Consider the following 18024-nt stretch of genomic DNA (forward strand, 5'->3'; position numbering starts at 1 on the left):
GGTGAATATCATCAAAACATACATATGTAAATCTCAAAGAACGAATAAAGTTAATTTTAACAATGACATTCCTTTTAAAAGGGATAAATAAAAGAATATAATGCAAAAAGGACAAAAAACAATGAAAATCAATAAAAACTGAAAACGACTTAATACTTTAAAATCCCTATGCTTGAAAATCCACATCTGTCTGACCTGGTTCAGCATCACGTTTAATCATTAGCCACTATGCTGCCATTCAATTGGTTGGGTCTTCCCTTCTCCCCAAGAGTTAATGGATATTTTTCAGGTAAAATATCTACATTAGTATATTAAGCATTAAATTCGTCTATAATTCTAGACTTCACTCAAACGCAATGGAGCTTGTAAAAATACTTTCACGGGCCGCGCCCGGTCCAGTTCCTCCCACTGCAATAGCACGAACATCCCAATAGATGGCGGCATGAGCTCATCACAGAGGCAGCTGCAGCGCATGGCACTTACTCCCAGAGAGACCTTCTGGAAAGTTGGCCACACACTTCAAACCGTGTAGATGACACGGTGCCCACAGTCCTGCCTTCCAAGAAGCTCCTAAGTGATTTCGTGTGAGTGACTGAGCTCAGTTACTGGATGGTTATGGGGAAACATCCGTAGAGGGAACGACTTCTGCGCCAGTAAAAACCGTGGATGGACTGTTACAAAGCGCCCCGTAAGGTCCTTGATGATGCTGATGGAAAAGTAATGTGAATTCCTCATATTCGGTGAGGAAATACATCCTTCTATATTACAGACAGACTTTTTAGGAGGTTGCTGCTTGATATTTTATATACGTCCTGAAGTTTTCCTTTGTATTATTTTTAATCAGAGAGGAAAATCCTGCTAATCAATCAATCTGAAAACACGATTGCTAGAACCTTCTACAAAATGCTTCATGAGACATAAGAATTGTCCAATCATCATTCTAGATGGGTTGGGTCATAGCTTAGACTCTGTGAAGAAGACTTTATCTTCCTTTACTGTGAAATAAAGACCCAGTTTTTCCTTTGCAAGTTTAAGAAAGAAAGCCCGTATCGATGTGCATTTATATATCACATCAGCGGAGTCCGCACATACTCAGGGGCTTTTCTCATAAGACCTTGAAAGGGCCCTAGAAAAATCTATTTGAAATATAAAAAATAACACCCGTTTAAAAAGCAGCAATAGCAACACCCCAAAGCGGTATCTTACTTGACCCTCATTCTTTCTGGAAAGTCTTTTCTGGCTAAAGGATGGGCTCTCAGGAGAGGAATCTAGACAACAGATTAAAGTCGCTTTGAAATAAGATCCATGCCATGTTTTTGTGGTTGCTTGAGTTTCTGGCACTAGGAACATCCACAAAACAAATGGCAAATTATCAGGACTCTTTATTCAGGGGCCTACCTACGTACTAAAACCTCCAAAAATTTGCATAGCAATAAATACTGATTGCACAACAGACTCCTGGCTAGCTTAGGAAACCTAGAGAATTGCTAGCAGGTTGCTGCTGTTTTTCTGTATTAAGCAATCATGCTCACTGACTGTAGAAATCACTATTAGAGTTAAGCATCCAGTTAATGGGAGGGAGAACTGGAATTAGATAGAGGCAGATGGTACAAAACCCACCAAGCGCCCACGTGCAAAGGAAGGCACATGGGGACAGGGTGGGGAAGAAGTGGCCTCCGGTGACAATCATTCCACACTTCAGATGCGTTCTCACTGAGAACGGAAGTTATTTTTCAAAAATGAGTCAGACTTGTGTCATGATATTTGAAAAAAACACATTCACGAACCACGGGGTGGGGAGAATCTTTTGAAAGAATTGTATAACGTTGTTTCGTTATGCTGTCCATTTAAATAATAAGAGCAGTTGACAGGTGAAACAGGAAACGGAAGAAAAGGTTAAATCCAGCTTAGTCAGGGCTTGGAGTGGGGGTAACATGCTCAGATGTAGAACTATTGCCTAGCATGTGAGAAGTTCCGAGGACCAAACAAAACCAACCCAAATAACCAGCCAAAGGAACAACAAACCAAGTTGGCCATGCTTATGTTCCGCTCACCCTAGATTTTACAATTTAACATTCCAATGGTTTAAACATCTTTGAATTTATGTGTGGTAGGTATAGGAACATACATGTATGAGCATATAGTCATATATGAGCAGTACATGCATTTTCTTCAAATAAAGACATATCTACATTGAGACAGAAAATATGACCAGACTCCCGAAGATACTATGGCCCCCTTCTAGTTTTCTAAGGGCAGTGGTTACCCTGACTTCACACAGCCTCTCTTACCTTTGCTTACATTCATACCTTATGTAGAAGGAGCTACATAGCAACGATAGTTTTTTTGCATTTGGCTTCTTTTGCAGGTTATTGCATTAACAGCCACTTACCCTTCATGGATAGCTGTTAATTGTCCTCATTACACCCATGATTTTTTGCGTGACTATACCATGGTTTACAATCAGCAGACAGATGGTTGGCCTCCCATTTTAAATAGCGCTGCTTATAGCAATTTTTCCAGTCTCTTGATAAATACCACTACCCTTTTCTTATTAGCTCTCTCCCAAGGAATGGAACTGGGGCGGGGCTGGGGGTAGGTACACGTGCTTAACTTTTGTCAATGTATTAAACATCGTCCTTCCTTCCTCTTTTTCTTTCTTGCCTTCCTTCCTCTTTCCTCCCCTCTCTGTTCCTTTTTTTTTTCCCTTCTGTGCTGAGGACAGGACCCAGAGCCACATCCCTGCTAGGCATGAACCACTGAGAACACTGTCAACACCCCATCTTAAACCCCTGACGCCCTGAAGTCAAGATTAGTGTTCTTTTAACATCACCACGCCCTTAATAAGGAGGTCTTTGCAATCATCAGGATTCCCCTGGAAAAGGGGAAGTAAATTAGGCTCAATGACAAATAACCTAAGGAAAACTAGTGATCCTTTGAATTTTTTTTTCTCATAACCACAAAAAGTGAGTTTCAAACTAATGTGAAGAAACTCTAAGCATTGCCTTGGTGCTTCCATAAACAATGCAAGTCATTTTGTCACTGCATGTTTTTTAAAGGGCTCTATACAACATGGGAGAACTGCACAGCCCAGAACCCTTCAGGGACCGCATCAAAAGGCTGGCCCATCTCCTGCCTTCCCTCCTCCTGCTGATGCTGCCTGTGAGGAAGCTTAGCAGCCATTGGCTACTGGAAAGCTGCTCTGCCTCAAGCACAAGCCAGAGAAACAGCTTCCCAGAGGTGTGCTGACACTACAGGGGAGGCCGGGCTGTGGCAAGCGGGGGACCCCGGACTCGCCCTAAGTGGGCCTAAGTGATGAGTGGGCCTAGTCTAAGAACTGACATTTCCCAGGGGCAGTCAGAGGGTGGAAGTGACCACAGGAGAAGGGCTACAGAGATTTGAAGCTTTGAACAGCTTTGAAGTTGGAGGAAGGGACCTATGGGCCAGTAAATGTGAGTAGCTCTCGTGCTTGGGGAAGCAGACAAATCCTTCCTTGGAGCTTCCAGAAAGGAACTCAGGCTGCCTGACACCTTTGGTTGTTTCCATAAGTTTTCTCAGGGATCTTTGGACCTTCAGAGCTTGAGGTTCCGCGATCCTTGTTAACTTTGTGATAGCCATAGAAAAGTAATGCAGTTTAAAGCATCAAAAAAAAAAAAAAAAAAAAAAAAAAAAAAAAAGCCAAAGCTAGAAGCCCTCCTAGGCCGATTCCAGAGCAGCAGATCTGAAAATCCACCCATTGTGAGCCCAGGAGCTCCTCACCAGCTCCTGGAGACGAGGGCTCGAACACACTGGAGGAGTCGCTGTACGTGTTGGAGGCTTGCTCAGAGAGCTTCTTTTTACCACTTCCCTCCGACGATTTGTGCGATTTCTTCTTGTTTTTCACCAAGATTTTATACATTAAATCCATAGGGCTTGGAAGAGGTACCCCAGATTCCAGCTGTGTAAAAGAAAGCACGGCATTTAGAAATACTCTCCCCCAAATATTAGTTAGTAACCACGAATGCTATCACACTTCGCTAATTGACTTTCACATCTTAGCCAATTAGCACATATGCATATTTGCAACATTTCCCCATGAATGTTGCTTTCATGTTATTTTATATGTTTTAATTATGCCAGGATTTATGCTGAAAATTGACGAAGTCCAACTTGTTTATATTTTTCCCATCAAGAAGAAGATAAACAATAGTTAATTGCTCTTTTAAAAAAAAAAAGAAGCAAACAAACAACAACAAAACGGTCCCCTCCTTTCAGCGATCTCTCCACACCCACCACACAGCTTTGGGTCCCACAGCCTCTAGACTGTCATTTACTGTGTCCAACACAGTTCATGCAATTGTTGTAATTGTGCCCTACATTTTTTTGTTTGTTTTTTAAATAAGAGATGTGTTAAAGCACTGAACTCATTTTCCACAATAAAACTACAAAAGTAAGACCATAGAAATGTACTGGTAGATTTGATGGACTGAACCTGGACTTTTAGGCATTTTCTGATGGACTGTTGAAGTCCAGCCAGACTTGCCGCAGACCTGTAAGTCATCTCTGACCTGAATCTTCTGCGAACGTCCTGATATTTGATAGGAAGAATCAATGACGCTGTGCAAAAATTTTCGATCAAGTCACCTTGTCAGACAAAGCTTTATGGACAGCAGACTCTCATGTTGATTTTAGTTGGGTTTTGGCCTCAGTCAAGAGGGATGACAGGATTTTAGGTCTCCTTCTAGCCCTGAGATTCAAGCTGTCTTATTACTGGAGGCTTATTTCACTGTCGCAAGTTTGCTCACATAATGGGAAATCAATTTCCCATGAGAAGGTTAGGAGTTACTCTATCAGGGAACGTGTGCAAGACACGAGATAGGTTTATTTTTAGACAATCTTTTGAAGTCCCATAAGCTCGCCCTCTGGTCTTTGATTGCCATGAGTCTGGGGACCGGCGTGAACTCACTTAACAACACGCAGACACTGGGACAAAGTGTCCAGGAGGAAGTGGCTACTTTAGGTTATGGCTGCTCTTTCCCTTTCTGAACAGGGTTGTGGCTGCTCCTAGTCCCCTGGGGGGCATCCCCTTACTACACTCAGAGGTCATAAGGAGATGAAGTTCTTCTGGTGTTACAAGCTACAGACTCTTAAAGACTGAGTTCAGGGGCCTGAAGCAGGATGTCCAGTGACTTACAGCTCCAAGCCTGGAGAGCCAGGGTTCTAATGATCCAGGCTTAAGAAGCTAATGATTTACGGCTGGAGATCATAGTGTTGGGCTTTAACCATCAGCAGCCTGGATCTGGGCAGCTGTATTCACCCTCAGCCTCTTGCAGCAGTGACCAGCAGCAGGGTGTAGGGTCTACTTGCCTTCTAACTCCCCAAAGAGTTTAGGGTGTCAGGGCCCTGAGCACATAGAAATCCTAACATTACCTGTTGGGACACTGGGAACTTAAGGCTTAGCTTCTTTTGCAATTTCTTCTATCAGATGGGTCTCAGTTTCCCTTTCCCAGCTCTTTCCAGTTAACTGTGTCTCTAGCCCCTTTGGCCCTGCCCCGGGTCACTCTTTGGAATCCCACTGTCAACCCTGTGATGCTGTTCTCCTGCCTCTCCCATTAGTTCCTCCTCTTCCAGTGCCCAGTTCAGTCACCTGCCGAGTAAGAGCAAAGCAGGCAGGACTCATACTGCAACGCCAGGGGGCAGCACAGGAGGGTGTCTCTGGACCAAGTCATAGGTAGCGTCATAGGTAGCTAGACAAGCTTGTTTCTACAGTGGCAAAGGGGGCGTGGCAGGAGTGTCTGCACCCATCCCAGCACAGAACCCCACAGCAGTTAAGGACTGGGCTTACACGAATCCCAAGCCTATGCTGAACCACCAGGAAGCAGGTTCCTCTCCGGCCCGGGTGCCTAGTGACAGCCAGAAGCCTGGTGCATGCTGTTAAACAGAGAGGCGGCTTCATGGAACTGGAGTTGTGCTCTGTCAACACGAAGCTTCCTTAAGGTGGGCATATAATGTTCAGGACTGTCAGGCTGCCCTAAGGGCAGTCCAGTTGGCTGACAATCCTCTGTTCAAGCATCAGGACACACGGAGAGGGGCTAATAACTGTTCATTTAAGGGAATCAAATCTACTCAGCTCCCCAGTATCTTGTCTACAGGTGGGGGAGGAAGTGATAAGAGAGGTGTTTACAAACAACGCTTAACAAGGATCTGCTCTTAGCGGAACACCGGTGGGGAGACTTGGGCATCTAATCCGCTCATGTCTGCAACAGAAGCCTGAGCGTGGCTTCCAAGGTGGATGCAAGTGGACAGCAGGTGGCAGAGGCAGGCTGAGAAATCAGTGCCGCCACCTTCGGCATTTATTTCAAAAGGGTGTGACAGAGATCCACGGGTGGGGGGGTTAGAGTCTTGTCCTCTTGGACTGTCCCTGTGAGTTGACTGTCATTGAAGAGGACATTGCAGTCCTGACTGTAACATTCTCTCTCAGAGGGAAGATGGAGACTTGATGAGATTCAGAAAGGAAACAGATCTCACACCCTGAGGAAGCTCTTGAAATCGACAAGATTCTCAAGGCCCCTTTCTAAGGTTACATAAGCAGTATGGACTGCTCGAGAGGAGAGATGGTTCATTCAGCCTGTCTAGTTGCCTGCCTATCCGTCAGGGAGCAGCAGGGATGGATCTTTCATGAGCTGATGCCCACGCTGGAGTAGGCTTTTGGATTCTGCGACTGCCTTCGAGTCAGCCACACTCCTGCAAGTTAACCCCGATAAACTCATGGTGCAACACGTTAGACTTTTGTGGAATTGCTACTTCGGCCTGTCCCCAGTAACTTATCTTGGGTAAAGAGACATTTGTTCCCCAAAACAAAACAAAACAAGAAACTTGCTGTGTCTCTCTAAGCAGAGACAGAGCGACAAGACTGGAAAAGAGAATGAAACAGACACATACATTCTGACTTCAGCTGGGCACTGTGCTAGGGCCCCATGGATCAAACCATGTGGCTCATCTACCTACACAGAGCAAGTAGCTCGCCATCTATGACTAATAAGTGCTCTCCTTCAAGGGCATCACAGCTACTTACTGGGTATTTTTCCAGTGGCTCCATAAGGAGGGCATCACCAAAGATTAATCGGCAATACTCGGCCATCTTGGCTTGCTGCTTTGGGCTAAGAGCAAGAAGAAAAGAATTATGGGGATTTTTTTTCATAGAAGTTACTTTTCATTGTGAACACAGAAGGAGGTCAGCCAGGATGAATTTCCATCATTCTGAAATGTTATCCTGAATATCACACGCATGCCCGCACACATGCACACACACATACCACACATGTGCAACATGCAGGCTGGTTGTGTGGCGTTATTTTTAACAATCCAGATGAGGGCACAGCACAGCCTTTTCCAGTCTCTGGAGCAAAAAGATTCCTGAGTTAGAATCTTCGTTCCTTTTGTTGGATTCCCTGGTTTTATGTCAACTGTAAGGCACCTGGGATAGGAATGTTTTCACAATTCCATGTGAATTCTTGGGTAAAAGGCATCAGCACAACAGAACGTAGAAAAGGAGTGTCTATGAGGAGGACAGAGGGGAAGGAAGAGTGAAAAAAAGAGGAGAGTATTTGGAGAGAGAGAACCGCACATGCAGAAGAAAACCAAGCAGACGTGGGTTTGTGTGTTCATGAGAGGGTTGCTGGAGGAAGGACAAAGTGGCTTGGCAAAAGCTGTCTGCAAGTCGTCTCTTTCCTGAGTTTTTGAGAAATGGCCTCACTGTGTAGTCTGGGTGGGCATGATGTTTGAGATCCTCCTGCCTCAATGCCCAGGGTGCTGAGAGGACTGGCAGATGTCCACCTCTGGGCCCAGATTTGCATGTCAACAACCCTTCTGGGTGGAAAGAGTAGAGTAGAGGGAGGAGGCAGCCCATGCTGAGGGCTGGGAGAAGCCTGTTCTGACTGGGGCTAGAGACCAGGCTTTGGAGTTGAGCTCCTCGCTCTGAACTGTTCTGAATCTGTACCAGGAGAAGGATTTTAACTGCTCCTGGAACTGAACAAAGGATTCTGCGAAGGAGCAGTGAAGCAATGGGTACAAACACCTTAGAAGAACTGCCAGACCAAGATGTATACACAAGGATCCCATGGGGCTCGGATGCCCTGTCTGTGGCTAGCCTAGACAGCCTGTGCCTCCAGCCCTGCTAATGATGCTGTGAGAGGGAACATCCACATCCTTGCAGCACTCCTGTTTCCCTTGACCTTTTCAGATGCAATTAAAACACAGTTTTCTCATCCTGTGCAATGATAAACATCATTACGTGGTACCCAGTACTGCTGGGTTGGGGTTAACGGGCTTTGATTGTGATCTACAGATTGTGGGTCTTGACTTTCCCTGACTATACTGCAAAGACACTCCATTCTAGTTAAAAAAAAAAAACATACTGAGGAGAGGACTAGTAACTGCGATGAAAATGATGGTGCTTTACCGTAAATCATAAAGATTATGAGAAATAATTCATATTTTCATTCTGAAGGGAAAGCCGAGAATACACTGTGTTTTCTAGGAAGGGGGTACTTAGACCGGCACTCTGCTGTGGTGCAGAAGGAAAGTGTTTATTATATCTGTTTCTAACAAAAATGAAGTAGGGCTCCACGGTCAGATGAGCTTTTGGGGTTCATATGTCAACTCTCCAAGTTATTATCTTCCTGGAACTGCAGGGAGAGTTAAACAAAAGATTCCAAGAACGTGCAAAGCCCCACATGACAAGTTTACATCTTTCTTTTGAGACAAGGTCTTCTTATGTAACTAAAGTTGGCTTTCAACGGTGTGTCCCAGTCTGGCTTCAAATGTGCGATCCCCCTGCCTCCGCTGGAAGCATGTCCACAGCAAAGCCTGACACTTCTCCACTGTTCCTGTCTTGCTCGAACAGGATTTTACTGTGTGGTCTCTGGAGCCCTAAGGATAGAGGATGATAGCTCTCAGAAGTGTGGGAAAGGACTGGCCATTGACTGAGCCCTGAAACATACTGGAGGTGGTGGTTTAAGGACAACCCGCTAGCTATATGGATGGGACCTTTTGAACAGGCAGGGAAGTGGCTGATGAGGTAGTTGGTTTCTGCCCAGTGGTAATTTAACAAGAAGTCGGCGAGGCCCATGTGCTCTGTGGCTGCAGCTGAGGGAAGGGCACCTGTGCTAGGCTGCAAGGAAGAACCTGGGAACACTGCAGCGAACCTGTATTTTGGCCAAGGCTGTGGGTAATTCTGATGTGAGTAGCTCATGAGCCACACATGTCATTCTGATAAATCACGTGGAGTGTCATTAAAATGAAGCTTCACACTTAGAATCTCGTATAGGGCCAACATCTAGATCGAATTTCTAAGAAGTTCCCAGGGAACATATGCAGCTACCTTGGGGACTGCATTGGGAAGGAAGTCTATGTGGAGATGGGAGAGGAAGATGTAGGTACCCAAGAAAAAAAGAGAAGTGTGCTGTTCAACAGTCAGGCCATTTGTGTTCTCAATAAATACAAATGCCTCCCTAAGAGAGCAGAGAGCAAACTGAACACACACGCACGTGTGCGCACACACACACCCACACATATCAGTGGAAAACAGAGAGAGCTTAATTGCAGGTCATACGCACAGAATTAAATGGCATTAACTACAATTAGCAAAGAAATTCTGTAGCTTTTAGAGAATCAACATCAACCACCATGGTAATAAAATGAAAGAGAAAAATTCACACACACATTATGTTCTTCATGTCATGACATATATTCCTAAACATATTAAACTATCCTCATAGCATCTGCCAAAGAAGCCAGTCTCCTTACAAAGAACATACCCCATAGCATGGGGTAAAACCCTACAAAATAAACTAAAGCCAACGTCCTTTTCGGACCTTGTCAAAATCTCAGTTCGTGGTGAGGTCGAGCTTGGAAGTCACTTCGATTCAATTCAATATAAGATTTTTTCTTTGAAAATGCTAAATCACACATCAAGCGGGACCTTATAAAACTAACGTTCTCTCTGTCCCTCCCTTCTTCTCACCCTCCCTCTTCTCCCCCTTCTTGTTGCTGTTGTTGTTGTTGGTGGTGGTGGTGGTGGTGGTGGGTGAGTGTACAGTGAGGAGCCTGTGCGCTACACAGTGGCTATGTGGAGATCGGAAGTCAATTCTGCACAGCTGGTTCTCTCCCAGAACCTTCTGTAGGTTGTGAGACTGAACTCCGGTTGCCAGGCTTCCAGAGCCCACACCTTCATTCACTGAGCCATCTTGCTGGCAGGGAGTGGGGGCCCTTTTAAATCAGGGGTTCTAATTCAGAAAGTGGGGAACAGCTCTGGGGGATTCTCGATAGCAGGCAAGTGAGGGTAGAAAGTAGCTAAGTGCAGCATCCCCCGTTATCAATGGGTAGGTGATTTTGAATGTTTGAAGAGAAAAATAGTAAGATCTGTGAACTTCTCTCCACCCCACACAAGCATATTTTTTGATAGTGTGGACCAAATTAGCAGGGAGCAGCTCTGAGCCTGGGCCTTGCACACACGGCACAGAGGAGCCTGAGGTGGTTTACCAGAGAGGGAAAGCAGGCCTGTGATGTGTGTAGGGTGTGGTGTTAGGTCACTGTGTTCAGGATTCTGAGGGTTGCTCTACTTTGGGTGACAAAGAAAGAGCTAGGCCATGAGGAGCAAGATTGAATTAGGTGAGAAGACCCACCGTCAAATATAGGGGTCTACCCACTGAGGAAGTCCACTGCTTTCCTTGGGTGCATAGTATTCCTCCTGGGAAAACCTGGGATTGAGCTACTTGGCTACATGGAGATGAAGGACGCCCCGTCAAACAACTTCCTCTCATATCAGAAGCCAGCACTTCTGTCGTGTGCTGCCATTACATTATCACACTTGTGCCCTGGGAAGGTCATTTTCCTGTTTTCTTTCACCATGTGTGAATTACACATAACTTGCAACAGGTACATTCATTTACCTAGAAAGTGCAGCACCCTGGCACTATAGCCTCTTTCTTTTTGTGCACAGTGTAGGAATTAGGTTTGATGCACAGTTTTGGATCTCTGAACAACTGGAGTGGAGGATTGCCAAGCACATCCTGGGGTTGGGGATCACAAGCCACATCAGATCAAACTCTGGCTGACAGTTGAGCTCTGGTTATCTTGATTCCATGTTTTGGGGGTTTCTGGTGTGTGTGTGTGTGTGTGTGTGTGTGTGTGTGTGTGTGTATGCACGCGTGTGCACGTTGCACATCCACGAGCATGTATGCATTGTTGATTCAGAGCCTACATTCTGAAGCCAGGCTAGCTTGGTTGGAATCTCACCTCAGTTGCCCAGCCTTGGGCAAGCTAAATACTCACTTGAGATTTAGTTTCTATACCTGTAAGATAAGGGTCACCCTACTGTTCCTTAGGTCAACACTAGGGTTTATAGTAAGGGCTGCATGAGCATGTAACATATTAGTAATAGTGCTTGGTTCCTAATATATGTTCAGTAAATTTAAGTTTCCCTATGACAGTGATGGTCGTACATGTGATCTCTCTGTCTACCTCAAGGGAGAGTCTATGTAGCGGGTGAGACTGCAAACCGAACTGCATTTCTCGATTTTGTCTCCTTTAAGTAGACACACTCCTTGAAGAAAATAACACTACCGAAAGCCCATTATTAAAGAAAACAAAAGCCAGGCACTGCCAGCAAGTCTGAAAACTGTTATGCCTGAACAAAAAGTGGCTAGGCATTGTTGGAACCCAAGGAAAAATGACAAAGTCCCTTGCAAATCTGAGCTGTTGCTGCAAACCAGGTGTTAAATGCAGTCACTGCAGGGGTGAGGAGAAATAGCAAGAAATGGAATAAATTCTTTTCTCATCCATGCCTCCTCGGGAGTGTGAAGAAAATCATGTATAGAGATTTTATCATTCACAGGATGAGATGCTTGCAATGAAACAACGTAGGGCAGTAAATGGTGCACGGTCCTGAGAACAAACTAGAAACAGATACTGAGAAAACTGATCACTACAAACTAAGGTTTGAAGAAGAGTGTATGGTGTTCCACCACCAGATACAGGCAGAGGGAACTGGACTTGTAAGGCAATAAAATTAAAGAGATTTGTAGCAGGAGGAGTTGTTGAAGGAAGGCTTTAAGAATCTCTGCACAGTGGTGGTGCACACCTATACACCCAGCACTAGGGAGGCAGTGGCAGGAGGAGGATCCCTGTGAGTTCAAGGCCAGCCTGGCCTAAAAAAAAAAAAAAAAAAAAAAAAAAAAAAAAAGAATGGCCCACTGCATTCCAAGTCAGTAATAGACCATCAGTGCAAAGACAATGTACTCTACCGCACTGTAAAGAGAAGTCCTTAAAATCGTCCTATGGCGTGAAGGTAGACCCCACAAGCCCAGAGGCTAGCTCAGAGCTACTAAGATTTAAATCAACAGTTCTTCCTTGGTAGAGCAAAACTTGTCATTTACTGCACAACACCATTGAAGGACACCACCGATGAGAGCAAAGCATTCGACCTCGGGTGGAAAATTGCTAAAGAGGCCTCGTTAGGGAAGACGGCTCACTGAATGCTCCAGATACTTACGAATCCACGTGGTTCTCAAAGGACAGGAGGATGGGGAAAGGTGACGTCTTGAATGCACACTCTGCGATGGCTTCTATGACTTCCTAAGAGAAGAACACACATATATATTCAACACTGAGCAACGTGCGTGCATTTTTTTTTCTTGGCATTAAATCCATTAGCATGTTGCGGAGGGGTGTTTGTTTCCGCCTTCGTGTGTGTCCGGTTTGTTTCCATCGCTGTTTGTTTATAGCAGTTGTGGGGTTAAAACCAGGCCCTCACGAATGCTAGGCAAGGGTTTTACTACTGACCCACATGCCCAGCTCAAATAGCTGTCTTTAAAAAAAAAAGAATTATATCAAAAGGCTGGGAATGACTGGAATGGGCTGTGTAGTTCTGAATTTTGGTTCTGTATGGTTAAAAAAGAAAGAAGTGGGCTTTGGTGGAGGGGCAGATGGGAAAATAGTTCTATTTGCTGATAGTAGCTTCCACTTTTTTGTAATGAAACCGTTATTTAGTCATGTCAGGAAAAACTTTACAATATGATAAGGCAAAAATTTTTACCCATAAATTGACTTTCTGAACCAAACTGCTATGAGCACTTAATTATATTTGCTTCTGGTCTATTTTTTCATGCATTTGTGTGACTTTGTTTTGATAATAGTTTTGATAATCTATATTTTTATAAATATTGTTATTAAGAGATAAATAAAAGGATAGGAGTGTAGCCTGGTGGCAGGGTATCTGCCTGGAGTTGGCAAGATCCTGGTTTTGATAGTCTGCGTCAAAACCAAACAAACAGCAAACAAAATGGAGACCGACCTTGCGTTCATGACGAGAGTGTCTAAAGCATCCCAAGTTGCATAATTGCTAACAGAGACTACCTCCATTCTTTCGTCCTCCCCAACTACAGCCCCGCTAGCAGTTGCCTGTTTTCTCCAAGCCCTACCTCACACTCTTACTCTCAGCAATCGGCTCTAAAACCTGAATCCTTGTCTTCTTAGTTCTGTTCTCCCAAACATTTCAGATACATGCAGCTGTGGAATATATGGCTTTGGGGGTTGGGCACTTTTCAGATGATGTGTTTTCAAAGGTCATGCATGTTCTAACATGTAGCAGTACTTCACGTTTCCTTTTATACTTGTTTTAAATGTTTATGTCAGGCTGGAGTTGGAGCCCAGTGGTAGGATACTTGGTACCTTAGGTTTTACACCCAACAATGAAAATAGATTATATGTCATGAGCTTCAGTAACTGCACAGAATTCTAGAAAGATGGAGGTACCACGACTGACTTCACTAGTCATCAATTGTTGGATGGGTACATTCTTCTAGGAATAGACTCTTGAAGGAAGAAAACCTGAGTTGAATAATAGGGACTCAGTCATAGTCTCTCACAGGTTTCCAAATTATTTTTCATTATAAACTGTCTACAGTAATGAACAAAGGATCAGATTGCAAAGCATATTCAACACTGGGCATTTGAGCACTATTTTTCCAAAGTGATTTTTTTTACTTAACTGATATTGACATACAATCTCATTTACTTATTTATTTATGAGATTTTTTTTATTTTATGTGTGTGAAAATTTTTGTCTGCATCCGTGCCTGCGTACCTTGTGCATGCAGTGCCCATAGAGAACAGAAGAGGGCAGCAGACCCCCCTTGGAACTGGAGATATAGACCCTTGCCATCTATATCTGTGGGCTCTGGGAATCAAACCCACATCCTCTGGAAGAACAATCAATGCTTTTAACCACTGAGCCATCTCCCCAACCCCTTCTTTATTAAGTGTTCCACCATCCATACTATTTAAACATCACACTCCCATACACAGAATTTATTTACATTGACTCTTGGCACGTTCTCCTGTCCAGTTGTAACTTCTGTTCTCATTCTGCACGCTGAAGCCTTTCCCACGGACTCCTCTACCTTTACTGTGTGGTGCAAAGCTTTCTTTATAAACACACCATTAAGCTACTTCTTTTGCCCCGGAGTATAAATGAGGCATTCTAATTCTGGGCTGCATTTGCATATATCTTCTAAGAATGATGTGCTTGCACAGAGCAAGAACCACGCTTACTGTTTCTTGGAAGTGAACTCACAGATTGCCTTTCATACATAATCAATTTAACTTTTTATCACAGCCGAGTCCATCAAAATAAGTGCACTATAAAAAGCAAGTGATGTCAGAAGGTAACATTTTTTCTGTCATACATTTGCACACAGGCTGTGGATGCAAACAGGCTCCTAACCAAGTCAGGCTGGTGCTGGCTATCACACAGGCATGGGCTTCTGGCACCTTCTTAGTGGGCATGGACCAAGCAGGCAGGACACTGAAACTTCCCTCACCAGGCTTACAGGGGATTTAATTCTACTCTCAGCCCTCAGTCTGGGTGAATAATAATTCCTATGGATTCTTATTCCATACACTATAGTCTTGGTAAATAAGGATCCCCATGGATTCTTATTCCATACATGACAACCTTTATCTTTGCAAAGAGAAAATGCAAGCTTGGCTTTCTGAATTCTAGTTAAGATGCCAGTGACTCACATCTGCAGGGTTCTTCCCGTATGCTGGGCAGGTCATGACCTGCATTTCTGTTTACAGTGAACCCAGGAGGAGTGTATCCCTACCACCGGTTTGCTGAGAAGGAAGGAGGCATGAACTGGTGGGAAGATTTCCCAAGATCTTGCTGCCAGCAGAGCCAGAGCTGGTCCTGGAGCCCATCGTTGGCCCGACAGCTGGTGAGCAGCATCCTAACACCTGTTCTCCTTCTCACCCATCCTCCTCCCTCCTCTCTCTGCCCAGTTCTCCTCCACCTCTACGATATTTTTATCTACTGCTTAAAACACTCTTTCAAATGTTCATATCAAACACGACTTTACTGAACTTTGTCTAATATTTCAAGTTGGTCACAACTGAAAACTCTCTAAGTCCTCTTAGGGGACTCCTGGTCCTTTTAAGATTTCAAAGTATTTTGTAAGGGTCAGAAAACTAGCAACGGCTTTTAAAGCTTCATTCTTTCATACATGCTACATTAGTGGCATGGGTGTTAAAGACCTTTCTTGTACCATTGCTTCCTGTTCCTCCAAGACTTCCGAAGCTGTGTTCGGTAACCTATTGTCTTAGTTAGGGTTTCTATTGCTGTGAAGAGACATCATAATCATAGCGACTCTTATAAAGAAAACATTTAACTGTGGTAGTTCGCTTACAGTCCAGATGTCCAGTCCCTTATCATCATGGCAGGACATGGCAGCATGCAGACAGACATGGTGCTGAAGAGGGACCTGCTGTAGGTTGATATGCAGGCAACAAGAAGTAGACTGTCTCACTGGGTGTGGTTTGAGCATAGGTGAGACCTCGGAGCCCAACTCCACAGTGACACAGTTCCTCCAACAAGACCACACCTACTCCAACAAAGCCACACGGTCCCAATAGTGCCATTCCTTTTGAGGGTCATTTTCTTTGAAACCACCACACCTACTGAACACACAGATCAGTAACTAACTTGCAGTGGGAAAACCTCCCTTGGACACCATTGCCCTTGACAGACAGGAGCAGTGAGAATTTAGACAGGCAGACATTTGTGGAGCCATATACAATTATACCCTAAATTATTTCCGAAAACGAAGCCTTAGTTTTAGAAGTGCTTGGGTTGACCATTTCACCCACTTCCTTGATGTGCCTTTCTCCATTTTGCTCCATATGATATGGTTGAATAAATGTAGCTGCCTGAGTGGAGAGAAGTCCTGGGACAGAGTGGGAAGTGTGGTGCGCCTCCTATGTAAAGAGGTCAGAGGCCGAGTGTGAATGGGGAGAGGGAGACAGAAAGGTGAATTTCGAGGACAGCCATCAGAAAGACCAGGACAGGTGGCATAAAAACAGGAACAAAGTTGTTGGGGAGAAGGAGCAGAGCCAGGTCACAACTCCAAGGCTGGCAGAAAGAGGCTGACTTACAGCGTCCCCCTTCTCCCTAGAGTGTAACATGTTGTTTTTGTCCATACAATGAGCAGGTATCATATATCAACAGGAGCCTTTGCTGTGTGAGCTCCATCACGTGGCAGTGCTCGGGAACACATAAACTCAGGGCAGATAAACGCTGATACCCAAGTGACAAGCTCTGCATGTATGCTGCTGCGGTGTGCACTCAACTGTCAGGTGCAGTCCAGTCTCTCCGGGGAAGTCAGTTCCAAAGGCACAGGGAACGGTGGAGGGGACATTCGCTGCCCACCAACATGCTATCCGTGGAATTTCACACAAGACAGCAGAGAAGGAGATTTCACTTACGTAATGGACAGAGGAAAGGTGATGGGCATGAAAGGGGGCTGCCCTTTGATTGGTCTAGGATGGCAGAACTCCAGATCTGTATTGATCACCGCCTCTGTGTCAAGTTTAATCCAATGCACTGTAGGGAGATGGGCTTGGCTCACAGAATGAAGGGCCCTGCCTTTGTGGGGATTACGTAAATAAGAGACACAGTGATGAAGTTAAGCCAATTGTCGCAAGGTGGCTGGATACCACATGGAAATTTAAAAATACAGAGTGAAGAGGGTATGAGAATTTCATTCTGAATGGTGCAGGGTCACCCCTAGTAGTAGTATGAAATAGAGATGCCCTAGAAGTCATTACTGGAGTGACATTTGAGAGCACTTCAAAGAAGTAAGCCAGGAACTTCAGGACAACCTGTGCGGTGACACAGCCTGCCCGGTAGGGTCAGGGAACAGCAAGGAGGCTCATAAAGTCCTTGTTATAGCGTGAGTTGAGGGAATGACACAGTTAAGTGGCAAGGATCAATTTGAGGAGGAGACAATGGAGAGCGGAAGGCCCCATCCCTTGTTCCTCATCTCGCCATTACAAAGTTGTCTTACTCATGGGCTCTGGGAATGCACACTACCATTGTGCAGAGCAGGGACTGAATTTGTCTGAGGGAAGAGGGGTCTCTAAGTGCCAGACTTAGGAGCCATTCACATAAGTCCTGTACAGCACTTGAGGGGCTCTGAGTGAAGACCCTGAATCTGATATCCTCAGCTCCTTCCTCACCTGGCTCCTGGAGGAAAAAAAAAAAAAAACAATTCTGCTATTGAAATTTTCTACAATTCAGGCTAGCATTTCCACTCCCTGCCCCAGCTCCCCCATTCATGTCTTCCCAAATTGCATGAGCAAGAGTGTGGGTGTAGGGGTCTGGAGGGTCTACCTGGGCCCTCTCTGGCCACCCTGTATCCACCAGCAGGCAAAGGGATATAGTCCTCTGGGATGGCTGATACCCTTAAGCCTCTAAAGCTGACAACATTTGGGCATGGTCGGGAAGCCGGCTGCAGGAGTGCAGGCAGGGACACTCAGCAAGAGAGACCAGAAGCTCACGGGTGTGATGGAAGAACCACTCATAGGTCAAGTACCCAGGAAGAGCCAGTCACTCCACGTGATCCCGGCAGCTAAAACTGGGAAGCCAAGACTCTGATCAAAAGAAATAAGCCACAGAATGGGCTAGATGTTTATTCTGTTCCCAGGATC

The 18024-nt window shown here is 44.9% G+C and overlaps 1 protein-coding gene across 2 annotated transcripts in view; it reads right to left on the reverse strand.

Moving 5' to 3' along the window:
• Plcb1 (phospholipase C beta 1) overlaps window positions 1–18024 on the reverse strand; it is a 700152-nt gene that overhangs the window by 151611 nt on the left and 530517 nt on the right. For both annotated transcript variants that reach the window (XM_087911176.1, XM_087911177.1), the window contains exons 12-14: window positions 12533–12615; window positions 7055–7139; window positions 3760–3937 (exon numbers count right to left, since the gene is read on the reverse strand). In XM_087911176.1, the coding sequence (XP_087767302.1) occupies window positions 3760–3937; window positions 7055–7139; window positions 12533–12615 (346 nt within the window). The remainder of the gene's footprint in view (window positions 1–3759; window positions 3938–7054; window positions 7140–12532; window positions 12616–18024) is intronic.

Source organism: Myodes glareolus, chromosome 10, assembly GCF_982192425.1.
Source record: "Myodes glareolus chromosome 10, mMyoGla1.1, whole genome shotgun sequence".
Taxonomy (NCBI): domain Eukaryota; kingdom Metazoa; phylum Chordata; class Mammalia; order Rodentia; family Cricetidae; genus Myodes; species Myodes glareolus.